Source organism: Pelodiscus sinensis, chromosome 2 (assembly GCF_049634645.1).
Source record: "Pelodiscus sinensis isolate JC-2024 chromosome 2, ASM4963464v1, whole genome shotgun sequence".
Lineage (NCBI taxonomy): Eukaryota > Metazoa > Chordata > Testudines > Trionychidae > Pelodiscus > Pelodiscus sinensis.
Window position 1 is genome coordinate 170,237,361 of NC_134712.1, and position 13,697 is coordinate 170,251,057.

At 41.2% G+C, this 13,697-nt stretch overlaps 1 protein-coding gene across 2 annotated transcripts in view; it reads left to right on the plus strand.

Annotated features, from left to right (window-relative positions):
- The first annotated feature begins 715 nt into the window (after positions 1–715).
- Positions 716–13,697, plus strand: part of DPY19L1 (dpy-19 like C-mannosyltransferase 1) — a 128,000-nt gene continuing 115,018 nt past the window's right edge. For both annotated transcript variants that reach the window (XM_006124052.3, XM_006124053.3), the window contains exons 1-5: positions 716–1,157; positions 2,098–2,166; positions 5,949–5,973; positions 7,301–7,388; positions 8,027–8,164. In XM_006124052.3, the coding sequence (XP_006124114.2) occupies positions 884–1,157; positions 2,098–2,166; positions 5,949–5,973; positions 7,301–7,388; positions 8,027–8,164 (594 nt within the window). In that variant the 5' untranslated portion in view covers positions 716–883. The remainder of the gene's footprint in view (positions 1,158–2,097; positions 2,167–5,948; positions 5,974–7,300; positions 7,389–8,026; positions 8,165–13,697) is intronic.

Here is a 13,697-nt window from a genome sequence, read left to right on the forward strand (position 1 = left end):
AAAGAAGCCTGCAGTCTAGACATAGCCCTACAGCACAACAGTTTTGCTGTTGTGTTTTAGAATGATGCTTTAAATGACTCACTGAAACCCATTTTTAAAAAAATCTTGGTTACTAAAGCAAGGATCCTGGTCCAGATCCTTAGCAGGTGTAAATCAGTGTAGCTCTATTGATTTTATTCGAGCTGTGCATATTTATACCAGTTGAGGCTCTGGCCCGCTGAAGCCGCGCACAAATATGGTAGAGCAGTGGGAGGACATAAGTAGGCTATTGCTGTAACAAATGATCCCTTAATCACAGCCGGTCGCGCAGCAGAGGGGGCGGGGAGCGAACTCCTGTGCCAATCTGCTAGGGAACAAAGCGTGACCCGACCCAGGTGGCACTGAAAAGCAACCCAAAGCCCACACAGCCCAGCTCGCGCTCCAGCAGCTTATGGGATGAAAGGGTTCAACAGCATCCGCGAGAGGCAGCCCCCAGCAGGGCAGCCAGGGGGCAAGGCGGCCGGGGTACCAGGGCAAGCTTCCCAGTTGCAACCAGGGGGCTGAGGAACACTGTAGCCGCGCCACTGGGGTGTCAGGGCCAGAGCAGGAGGGGAGGGGGGCGGAGCGAGGGGAAGGCGGGGCAGGGGGGCCGCAGCACGTGCTGGGCCCGGCAGATCCGTTAGGCTTTGGGGGCGGCGCGCGGGCTCGGCGTTCGGCCGTTGCCGTGACAGTTGCCAGCGGTTTGCTGGGGAGCTGCGCCCGCCCCACGTGGCTCGCGGGGCGGAGCAAGCGGCCAGCAGCGGCGCCGCCCCTCGAGAGCCGAGAGGGCAGGAGCCCGAGGGAGAAGTGACCGGCCCCGCCCCCCCGCTCCGCCCATCCGCCGGCGCGCGGGGACGGTGCGGAGATGGTGGTGCAAACGCGGGGCAGACACAAAGAGCCCCCCGGCTGCCCGCAGCCCGCGCTCCCGCCCGCAGAGAGCCCCCGGGCCGGCCGCGGGCTGGCGCCGGGGAGGCAGCTGTCAGGCGGGGCCGGCGCCATGCGGAAGGGAGGCACCGGCAGGAAAGGGGCCGCTAAGAGCGAGCCCCAGAAACCCCACCGCCCCCTGGCCCAGAGGCTGAGGGAGATGCTGGGCCTGGGCCAGGTGGGGCCGCTCCGGGGCTGGAGACACGGGCTGCAAGGTGAGCGGGGCCGGGGGTGAGGGGCGGCTCTGCACAAAGCCGCTTCCATCTTGTGCCCCCGTTGGGAAGGGGCGGGGGTAGCATCAGCCCCTCTGCCAGCCACCGGGCCGATGCAGCTACAGGCAGAGCCAGTCTCAGGCCCCCTCCTTGAAAGGCAGCGAAGTCCTGGGGGGGCAAGAGAGGCTTTAACCCCCCCCCCCCCGCACCGCCATGTGTCCAGTGGCTGCTGGCTAGTCGGGAAGCCGAATTGCCTGGAAATTGTACGATCAAAGTAAGGGAGCATGTTTCTTTCGCTCCTACCCCCGTATATTTACCTGGAGTTGACAGCAGTCAGACGTGTATGTCACTTTCCCTTTTCCTACTCCATAGTCAATTACCACAGGAGAAAGGTCCCTGAACGTGGCCTGGAGAAAGAAGGTTTGTTCAAACCTTATAAAAGTTGAAGGTTTTTAGATAGAAAATAAATACAGGACATTACACAGCCTTTATGCAGCATCAGGAACTACATCTTTTTTTCTTTAAATTATGTTTTATTTAGCTTTATTACTATTGGGATTATCTACCTGACACTTGACTATGCCTGGATGAAAGGATTAGGGGGTTGATTAGTGCAAAAGAAAATAAAAAGTTAAAACTTTATGCTACAAAGTTATGCAATTCAGAAGTAAAGCTTTTGTACAAAGTTTATTTAAAAAAAACACTTCTCATGAACTCTGTAGAAATAAAGTGATTATTTATTGTAGTCACCTTGATTTTTGTTTTCAAGCATGTTTAATCACAGGCTCTGTCTCCCCGTTTCAGCTGTTATAAAGCAAAGTTAAGGTGGCTATAGACTATGAACAGTATGGCCTGTGAGCACATCTCTTCAGATGAACTTGCTTTTAATAGTTTGAAGTTTAAAACTAAGTGTACTGCTAAGAGAGTTATTTTCTTTTAACAGACTTTATTGAAGAAAAAGGAGCCTTCATCATGAGAGTAGATGGCAAGATATGGTTCACTTTTATATTGGGTAAGAAGACAAACGTACCAGTTCTTAAGGCTTTATAAAAATGTACTATACCCGAATTTGTCTGGAATGTAATAGGAGAGGGTGTGGAAAATGTGATGCTTCTTTGCAAGATAGTTATCACACAACCACTCATTGATTCTTACAAATAATAATTGAGAGTGGGATTGGCAGTAAAGGTTAGCATTAACATAAATAAGAGCTGAGTTAAGCCAATAATAAAATCCAAATGTATTAATATTCTACTGATACTGTTACTCTTTATTTAGTGTGCATATATGTGCATATACTTCCCAAGACATGCATCTGGAAGGTATAATAAAGTACTAATTGTTCAGTGTAAGCTTTTTATTCTTAACATTACAAACATCCTATTTACCTAACACCTTAAGAAAATTGTTGCTCTGTTAGTGTATGAGTTCAGTAAGTAACTTTGGAAAAGTAAGGGAAAATAGTCCCATATTTTGCAAGTATGTGTCTGTCTTACGTATAAATAGTATCACTACTGTCCCAGGACACTTCATAGGAAAAATTAATAACTGGCTGAGGTGAATGGCCTAAGACGGAGGTTTAGCATCATCCGCTTTCTTCTAACCAGTCTTTATCTTCCAAGAAATAACCTGGGTTGTTGATCTTTAATGAATTAATAATGTAATCTGTGGAAGTCTTTGTTAGCTGGCATTATTTGCTTAAGAGCACTTAGCTATAGGTGGACGTAATATCAAATTTATTATATTTTTGGGGAGGAGAGGAAGATGATTCTTTCGTATACTGTGCTTGTGAGACAACAATAAAATTCATTCCCACACTAATGAAAATAAATGTAAAATATCTATTTGCTACATTAAATGAAGATGCTGGATCAGAAACTTATAAAGAGAGAACCAATATCAAATTTACCTTTAAACTTTAAGTCTCTTTGACGTTATTTTGCGTTAGCGACATGGGTGTGCCAACACAGCCATCTCACTAAAAGCTGTGTAGTGTAGACATGGCCTTTGTCTTTGCAGCCCTTCCTGAGGTCCCAGTCACTATCGGGATAGTTGAAATCCCCCATTATGTTTCAATTTTTTGTTTTTATAGCCTCAGTGATCTCCCTGAGCATTTCACAAGTTAGGTGTCTCTTCTTCCCCCTCCCCTCCCCGATATATTAAGTATATATTTCTGATGTAATTAAAATATTCTAGGGCAGATGTATAAAAAGTAAAGCAACTTGACTGATTTACGCCCACCATTGTCTGAAATGCAGATATTAAGATGATGAGCACAAGCAAGCACAATATTATTGAAATGGTTTAATCATACACACACATTGAAGAATGGCATTTGTGAAGTTCAATAAAAGATTTATATGAAATTATTGTAAAATTTAATGTGACCGATTGTGTTTGTTTTAATAATGGTGGTGGTGGTGGTAGTAATAGTAATAATACAAATTTCTTAAACTGTCTCTGCTGATTTTTTTTTTCTGCTCAGTTAAGTTACTTATATTATATTTTTCTATGAAATATCTTTTGAAGTCAAACACAGTTTCTGTTCTTTATTTTAATATGTAATTTCAGTTTTTTAATTGAAATACTGTCAATTTGGTTAATAAGTTATGAAAATCAATTTTAAATTGTGTGTAATTGCAAATCTTTTTTCTTTGACACTCATTGTGTGTAAGGTTAAGTTGGGGTCTAATTATATTCAGAATCCTTTTCATTCTGCAATGGTATAGTCTCTATTCTTTGCACATAATTTATTTCCTAACATGAACTTTCTTGAAATCATGGTTGAGAACATTTTTAAGGCTAACTGAACATACAATAACGCAGCATTGTCTTACTGGGCTCATCTAGAGTACGCAGAAGGTTCGAAAGAGGATATGCAAATTCCATGGGAATTTGCATATCTTCTTCCAATCTCACTTTAGAAAGCGGAGCTTTAGAAAGTGAAAGTAATCAAGACGTGTTTTTTTTCTGGCAAACACTCCCCTTTTTCAAAAAGCCGCGTAAACCTCATTTTTGAGGAAAAGCTGCTTTTCAAAAACAGGAGGGGTTTGCCAAAAAAAATGCATCTTGATACTTTCACTTTTGAAAGCTCCGCTTTCTAAAGTGAGATTGGAAGAAGATATGCAAATTCCACAGGAATCTTTCGAATCCTCTTTCGAATCTTCCGTGTAGTCTAGATGAGCACACTGGGTTTCTGAACAGACTGATGCAGTAGTTTGGAACTACCGCACTCTTTCCACATAGTTAATTTTGAAACATACAGCTGGTGATTTAAATGTTAGTTGTTCCATCGTTGACACCTTGGCTGTGTCTACACTGGCATGAATTTCCGGAACTGCTTAAAACGGAATACTATTCCGTTTTCAGTTTTTCCGGAAAAGGAGCGTCTACATTGGCAGGCTGCTTTTCTGGAAAAGGCCTTTTCCCGGAAAAGCATCTGTGGCCAATGTAGACGCGCTTTTCAGGAAAAGAGCCCCGATCGCCATTTTCGCGATCGGTGCTTTTTTCCGGAAAAGACTACTGGGCTGTCTACACTGGCCCTTTTCCGGAACAGTGTACCAGAATAAGGACTTATGCCTGAGCGGGAGCAGAATAGTTTTTCCGGAATAGCGGCTGATTTTGTACGGTAGAGCGTCGTTGCTTTTCCGGAAATTCAAGGGCCAGTGTAGACAGCTTGCAGCTTATTCTGGAAAAGCGGCTGATTTTCCGGAATAAGTGGTCCAGTGTAGACACAGCCCTTATGTGCTTACTCAAATTCCGCATAGCTTCCCTGGCAATCAAAATTTCCAGTTCTCCATTAGAATGCATATAAACATCAGTACGAAAATCTCATACAAGTTGCAGTTATCCCTAGGGTATGGCAAATCGGGGCAAGTCTGTCAAGCCCTGTACTTGGGGAGCCCTCTGGACCAGCATGATCGGCCAATATGACAGTCTCAAAAGTGACATTTGTCATATCTGCCCCATGCTCCAGACCCCCCTGAGAGGTCTCTGATTAAGCTGAAACTATGCAATTGAAGTTAAATAAAAAAATAACACGGAGAGTACAAGATAGAAATACTTCTGGAATAAGTTATATAGAAGGCTAAAAATCTGCAATATTCTAAATTTAAAAATATAATATAAGTTATATGGCCAAAATGTAAGCTTTTATTAAAAGCTGTGTATAATATTATAGTCAGACATATTTTTTTCATCTGTCTTCTGTTTGCTGGATAAGGAATGTTTTCTGTGCCATTCATAGTTACTATGAAATTCTGGAAGTCACTTTTTTTTTTAACAAAATACACAGATATTGTTTGTGCTTGCTTTTTCCTTTAGTCACTTAGACTTTGTTTTACCTCTAGGTATTGTTTAATGCAAGATGCTAATAGTAGTATATATTACTTTTAAAAAAATCTCATTGGTGTTGCTGTCTTAATGTATGAAGTGTACTGTATCAGCAAAGTTGAGTGTGATGTTTGGCTTTTAACAGCTTATATAGTTTTCTTTCTTGCTATTTGAAATAAATGTCTTTATTTCTAAATAGTCCATTTGATATATGGCATGTACTGAATTATCATATATTAATACTGTCTGTTTAATTCCAGATGTTTGTGGCATTGCCCAAAAAGTTCATCTTAAAAGCACTTCAGGATGCTTCTATTCCTTCTTTCTCCCAGAGGCTGAGTTGAACATCGTATGCAGTGTGCTCTGCCCTGATAATTGTTCTGTAATTATTTTAAAGAACATTTTTATGTTTAAGTGTTTGATTATGAAGAAATTTATCTTTTTTTTTTTTTTTTTAAACAGCTGCTTTTTCAGGAGTCTTACACTGGTAAGATTATTTTTATTGACTTATGGTCAAAATAAATAATGAGAAATATTACTGTTTTAAGACTACATGAAGCATCACGTATAGAGGAGTAGATACTGATAAGCTAAAGGAGTAGCTAATTTATCCATTATCTTTGTATCTTTCCTTTTAGTGAAAGTCCTCTTCATTAACAAAAAATAGTTCTGGTTTTGTGATTCTGGGTTTGAAAATTTTTTCCCTAAACTTTTTGCCAAAAAGCTAAGTCTCTTGGTGAGGTGAAGAATACTTATATGGCCTTGACCCTCACAGCCATATGTATTTTCACTGGCACTCCTTCCAGTCATCCAGTAAGTTCTGAGGGGCCCCAAATCCTTTTTGTCACCCAGTTAATTTTGCCCATGAATAAATGCACTAATTCTGTCTACCATTTAACCCCCTTTCAGGGCATCTCTGCTTTTGCTCTTTTGTGTCCCAATAGGCTGTTGGGTTCCCAAATGTAGGTCCTTTATCTGAGAACAGTATCTGTAAAAAGGATCAGTAGGAAAAAAAAATTAGCAACTCCAGACGATTTGCTCCCATAATCCTTCTACTTCACTCCTAAAACTCTCCCCACCTCAACTAGCAGTATCAGGTGCTGTTTCTTACAGCTCCCTCTCCTAATAAAGCAACCGTGGCACTTGGGATGTTTTGTGCCTTTCTCCTCCCCTCTGTTCCAGAGACGGAGCTAACCCTGTTCAGTTTGCTTGCAGAAGCACATTATATATTTGTTCTGGCAAGTGTTGTTTTTCAAGATCTGTACCTTTTCCTATCATTAAATACCATTTCATGTCCTCATACTGGTACATAATTGCACTTTAGTAAAAGACATTGAGCAGAAGACTTGTATAGGCAAACATAATGTACTTCCATTTTATTGTAAGATTTACTCCACTTTTTTATTCTTTCCTTCCATTCATTGATTTGGTAGGCATATATCAGAATTTCCTTCACTGAAGTTAGATTTGATAGTTTTAACAGCACTTAGTATTTGATCCCTGAGTTTCTTGTGCTTTATTATAAAATAGTCTTTATATATGTATTTGATATTTTTTTAAAAGTCCCTCTTTAATGGCTTGCAAGTGACAACTGTAGATTCATATTCTTTGTTTCAGTTAATTCACTTAAAATGGATAACAAGCAGAGAATGGAAAGTAATCAACAGTATGACACCAGACTGAATTACAGTAGCTGTATTAGGTCTACTGTGTTTTCTGATGTGAAAATATTTACCAAAGGTTTCATAGTATGTATAAATCAGTACTGGTTTTAAAACCTGAGAAGTGAATCTGAATAGGTTTTGTTCATACAGGTGTCATATTACAACTCTTTTTGAAAATGACCGTCATTTTTCTCACCTGTCAACGTTGGAAAGAGAGATGGCTTTTCGCACTGAAATGGTTAGATCGTTTTTCCTTTTTTAAACAATTTAAATAAAAAATGACATTATAGTCTTGAAAGCTTTTGTCTGCAATAATTGATTATATAACTTCTAAAATTCCACAGCAAGGAAAAATAACAGCTACAAATGTTTTATAACTAAAATGTTTATATGTAATTTTGAGGTACAAATCTTATATAAAGCAACATGAAAATACCCTTTCAAACGGATTTCAAAAATATTTTAATAACTTAATGTACAATAAAATATATGAAATTTTAAATACCTTTTTTCTAACTTTACGTAATTATTAATTAATGAAGGCCATATTTAAAATGTGAACATTTATTTCCATATGCCAATTCCTTGGTCATTTTGTTAATGAATTGTATTTTCTAACTTTATCGGACATTTTAAATTATCTTTCTCTAGTATTTTGTGCTTCTTTTGAGACAAAATGGAAGTTCTCTGAGTGTTTTGGACAATTGAGTTTTGAAATGGTATTCACATGAGAAAACTTGGAAAATTGTGTAATTGTCCTGGTAGCTTTGTGCTAGTCTTTATAATATAGACCTTCACTTAAAAGAAGAAATTTTATGTAGCAGAATACAAAGGGCATTACCTGATTAATTTCTGCTAAATTATGCACCCTTCTAGGGTCTTTATTATTCCTATTTCAAGACGATTGTTGAAGCACCATCATTTTGGAATGGAATGTGGATGATTATGAACGATAAACTAACTGAATATCCTTTGGTGATTAACACATTAAAAAGGTTCAATCTTTATCCAGAGGTAAGCCATATTTTGAAAAGATTACCTGTATCTATGAAAACTCTGTTTACTTTCTGAATAAAACACTAAGACATTAAAGAGCGTGTTGAAAAGGGTGATATTACTCTAAAGGAAAAGAAATGGTCCCTCAAATGTATATTTAATTGTATGATAACTTCTTAAAATTAGGTAGCTGCTATTAAATGTTTTTGTTGGTGTGTATCCCTCACTAATTTTCAATCAGGTTGCAGCCAATCAAACTATTGACATTTTTCACACCTTTATTTTCCAGTCTTCGGTAGCAATGTGTTTTCATTCTTCCCTTGCTTTCTTGTTTTTCTTGCTGCTACTGAAGAATGTCAGGTTGGTGATGCCGCTTTATCTCAGGGTAACCTGTTTTTTCACATTATCAACAGTTTCTTTAAGAAACCATTAAGGAGGCACCATTGGTGAGTAGATTTGTTATTCACATGCACACAGTCTCAAAGCACCAAAGTTACTTGTAGGTTAAACATTCTTTATTTGCTTGATTCGCGAATCACTAAGTGAAGATTTTTCATTGGTGCTCTGGAGAAAATTAGATTCTGATCTTAATTCATAAATCATAGTACGACTTCCATTTTGAGAAGCAAATGCAAAACAAGGAATTCTTAGGGCACACTGCCTGCTTTTACTTTATATTTATTAATATTTGAAACTAAATGTTACATAAACCAACTAAATCAATCTTTTTCTGAATGTAGCTAAAATACACAAAAGGAACCTTATTCTTCATACATTTTTTCCCCTCCTTGGGTTACAAAATAAGCTAGTGTACAACATTTACACACTATTTTGCTTATGTGTTAGAAAGTTTCTTTAATTCTGTGGCAGTAGTGCATTTTGGCTTTCAAGTGACTTAGTGAAGAGGAACCTCCCTGGTGAAATGTGTATATTCAAACTGCAATTAGTAGTTAAAATGAAACCTGGTAAATATCCTAAATGAAGACAACAGTGGGTCAATCAGATACACCACATAAGAGTTTGAATAGGCTGCAGAGCAAGAAATGTAGATGAGTTTGTTTGGCTCCTTTTAAAATCTTATTGGCATAACCCAGATCCCAAAGATTCATTGACAAAGCTACCTGGACCATGTTTAAGTATTAAGAGGCTATTGATATATTATTGACATAGTAGTTTTCCTACATCTAATTCTTCTGTTTCCATCAAACATTAGTCAAGTCATCTAAAGGAAGTCTTTGACAAGAATGTTGTTGGTGTTTAGTACAAGGTACTTGAGCTGGTAGTCTCCTGGGAGGAATGGTATATAATATTTAAAACTAGTTTAGCTCCTGAATGGGCTCAAGCATTTATTCTTGATAAGTCATTTAAAACTTAAATAGAATGAAATAACAGGGGCTTTCAGACAGTACTTTCAAAGGAGCCTAACTAAGATACTTAAGAACATAAGAATGGCCATACTGGTTCAGACCAAAGGTCCATCTAGCCCAGTATCCTATCTGCCAACAGTGGTCAGTGCCAAGTGCCCCAGAGAGCGTGGACCAAAGACAATGATCAAGCAATTTATCTCCTGCCATTCTTCTCCATCCTTTGACAAACAGAGGCCAGATGCACCATTCCTTAGCCCCTGGCTAATATCTTTTTATGGATCTAATCTCCATGAATTTATCCAGTTCTTTTTTTAAACTCTGTTATAGTCCTAGCCTTCACAGCTTCCTCTGGAAAGGAGTTCCACAGGTTGACTGTGTGCTGTGTGAAGAAGAACGTTCTTTTATTAGTTTTAAACCTGCTACCCATTAATTTCATTTGGTGTCCTCTAGGTCTTATATCATGGGAACAAGTAAATAACTTTTCTTTATTCACCCTCTCCACACCACTCATGATTTTATAGACCTCTATCATATCCCCCCTCAGTCTCGTCTTTTCTAAACTGAAAAGTCCCAGTCTCTTTAGCCTTTCCTCATATGGGACCCGTTCCAAACCCCTAATCATTTTAGTTGCTCTTTTCTAATGCCAAAATATCTTTTTGAGGTGAGGAGGCCACATCTGTACACCAATATTCAAGATGTGGGTGTACTATAGTTTTATATAGGGGTAGTAAGATACTCTTCGTCTTATTTTCTGTTCCTTTTTTAAATAATTCCTAGCATCCTATTTGCTTTTTTGACTGCCGCTGCACACTGCATGGACATTTTCAGAGAACTATCCACGATAACTCCAAGATCTTTCCTGGCTAGTTATAGCTAAATTAGCCCCCATCATACTATATGCATAGTTGGGGTTATTTTTTCCAATGTGAATTACTTTACACTTCTCCTAATTCAATTTCATTTGCCATTTTGTTGCCCAGTCACTCAGTTTGATGAGATCTTTTTGAAGTTCTTCACAGTCTTCTTTGGTCTTGACTATCTTGGAATCTCGAGAGGTGTGCTGCTTACCGGGAGCTCGCATTCAGGATGTCACTGAGAGGCTTACCAAGCTGATCAAACCTTCGGATTGTTACCCCTTTCTGCTTCTCCACGTGGGAACTAATGATACGGCCAAGAATGATCTTGAGCGTGTTACTGCGGATTATGTAGCGCTAGGAAGAAGGATCCAAGAATTTGGAGCGCAAGTGGTATTCTCCTCCATCCTCCCTGTTGAAGGGAAAGGACTGGGAAGGGATCGTCTAATTGAGGACGTAAATGCGTGATTGCGCAGATGGTGTCGCAGAGAGGGCTTTGGTTTCTTCGACCACGGGACTCTGTTCCGGGTGCAAGGATTGTTAGGAAGAGATGGGATCCACCTAACCAAGAGAGGAAGGAGCATCTTCGCGGGCAGGCTTGCAAACCTAGTGAGGAGGGCTTTAAACTAGGTTCGTCGGGGGACGGTGACCAAAACCCTGAGGGGAGTGGGAAAGTCGGATACCGGGAAGAAATGCAGAGAGGAAGGGCAAGAAAGGAGGACCCATGTTTCGAATGGAGAAGATAGGACGATCAACTGGTTACCTGAAGTGTTTGTACACTAATGCGAGAAGCCTGGGCAACAAACAGGAAGAACTGGAGGCCCTGGCCCAGACCAAGAAATATGATTTAATTGGGATAACAGACTTGGTGGGATGACTCACATGACTGGAGTGCTGTCATGGAAGGGTATAGACTGTTCAGGAACAACAGGCAGGGGAGAAAAGGAGGAGGAGTTGCACTATATGTAAGAGAGCACTACGATTGCTCTCAACTCCAGTATAAAGAGGGAGAAAAACCTGTTGAGAGTCTATGGGTTAAGTTTAAAGGAGCAAACAACAGCATTGATGTTGTGGTTGGTGTTTGCTACAGGCCACCGAATCAGGTGGATGAGGTAGATGAGGCTTTCTTCAGACAACTGAGCGAAGCTTCCAGATCGCAGGCCCTGGTTCTTGTGGGGGACTTTAATCACCCTGACATCTGCTGGGAAACCTATACGGCCGTACACAGGCCATCCAGGAAGTTTTTGGAGAATGTTGGGGATAACTTCTTGACACAGGTGCTGAAGGATCCGACCAGAGGCCGTGCGCAGCTTGACGTTCTGCTCACAAACAGGGAGGAACTAATAGGGGAAGGGGAGGTGGGTGACAACCTGGGAAGCAATGATCATGAGATGGTAGATTTCAGGATCCTGACCAAAGGAAGAAAAGAGAGTAGTAAAATACACACCTTGGACTTCAAAAAAACAGATTTTGATTCTCTCCGAGATCTGATGGGCAGAATCCCCTGGGATGTTAACATGAAGGGGAAAGGAGTCCAGGACAGCTGGCAGTATTTTAAAGAAGCCTTATTGAAGGCACAGAAAGAAACCATCCCGACGCGTAGCAAGAGAGGCAAACATGGTAGGAGACCGGACTGGCTTACAGGGGAAATCCTTGGTGAACTTAAGCACAAAAAGGAAGCTTACAAAGAGTGGAAACTTGGACAAATGACCAGGGAGGAGTTTAAAGGTATAGCAAGAGAATGCCGGGGGGTTATCAGGAAGGGGAAAGCGCAAATGGAATTGCGACTGGCTAAGGATGTGAAGGATAACAAGAGAGGTTTCTACAGGCATGTTAACAAGAAGAAGGTGATCAGAGAGGGTGTGCGGCCTCTAATGGATGAAGGAGGTAACCTAGTGACAGATGATGTGGGGAAAGCTGAAGTACTCAATGCTTTCTTTGTCTCTATATTCACGGACAAGGTCGGCTCCTGGACTTCTGCGCTAAGTGACGCAAGATGGGATGAAGATGGACAGCCTGTGGTGGGTAAAGAACCGGTTAGGAACTATTTAGAAAAGCTAAACGTACATAAATCCATGGGTCCGGACTTAGTGCATCCGAGGGTACTGAGGGAGTTGGCAAATGTCATTGTGGAGCCTTTGGCTATTATCTTTGAAAAGTCGTGGAGATCGGGAGAAATCCCGGGATGACTGGAAAAAGGCCAATGTAGTGCCCATCTTCAAAAAAGGGAAGAAGGATGATCCAGGGAACTATAGGCCGGTCAGTCTTACCTCGGTTCCTGGAAAAATCATGGAAGGTATCCTTAAGGAATCCATATTGAGGCACTTGGATGAGAGGAAAGTGATTAGGAATAGTCAGCATGGATTCACAAAGGGCAAGTTGTGCCTGACCAATCTGATTAGCTTCTATGATGAGGTAACTGGCTCAGTGGACATGAGGAAGTCAGTGGATGTTATATACCTTGACTTTAGCAAGGCTTTTGATACGGTCTCCCACAATATTCTTGCCAGCAAGTTAAGGGATTGTGGATTGGATAAATGGATGGTAAGATGGATAGAAAGCTGGCTAGAAGGCCGGGCCCAGCGGGTAGTGATCAATGGCTCGATGTCAGGATGGCGGTCGGTTTCTAGTGGAGTGCCCCAGGGTTCGGTTCTAGGACCGGTTTTGTTCAATATCTTTATTAATGATCTAGATGAGGGGATGGATTGCACCCTCAGCAAGTTTGTGGATGACACTAAGCTGGGGGGAGAGGTAGATACGCTTAAGGGCAGAGATAGGGTACAGAATGACTTAGACAAATTGGAGGATTGGGCCACAAGAAATCTGATGAGGTTCAACAAGGACAAGTGTAGAGTCCTGCACTTGGGACGGAAGAATCCCAAGCATAGTTACAAGCTGGGGACCAACCGGTTAAGTACTAGTTCTGCAGAAAAGGACCTGGGGGTTACAGTGGATGAGAAGCTAGATATGAGTCAACAGTGTGCCCTTGTAGCCAAGAAGGCTAATGGCATATTAGGTTGCATTAAGAGGAGCATTGCTAGCAGATCCAGAGATGTCATCATTCCCCTTTATTCGGCTTTGGTGAGGCCGCATCTGGAGTATTGTGTCCAGTTCTGGGCCCCCCACTACAAAAAGGATGTGGACGCATTGGAGAGGGTCCAGCGGAGGGCAACCAAAATGATTAGGGGGCTGGAGCATATGACTTATGAGGAGAGGCTGAGGGACTTGGGTCTGTTTAGTCTGCAGAAGCGAAGAGTGAGGGGGGATTTGATAGCAGCCTTCAACTTCCTGAAGGGAGGTTCCAAAGAGGATGGAGAGAGGCTGTTTTCG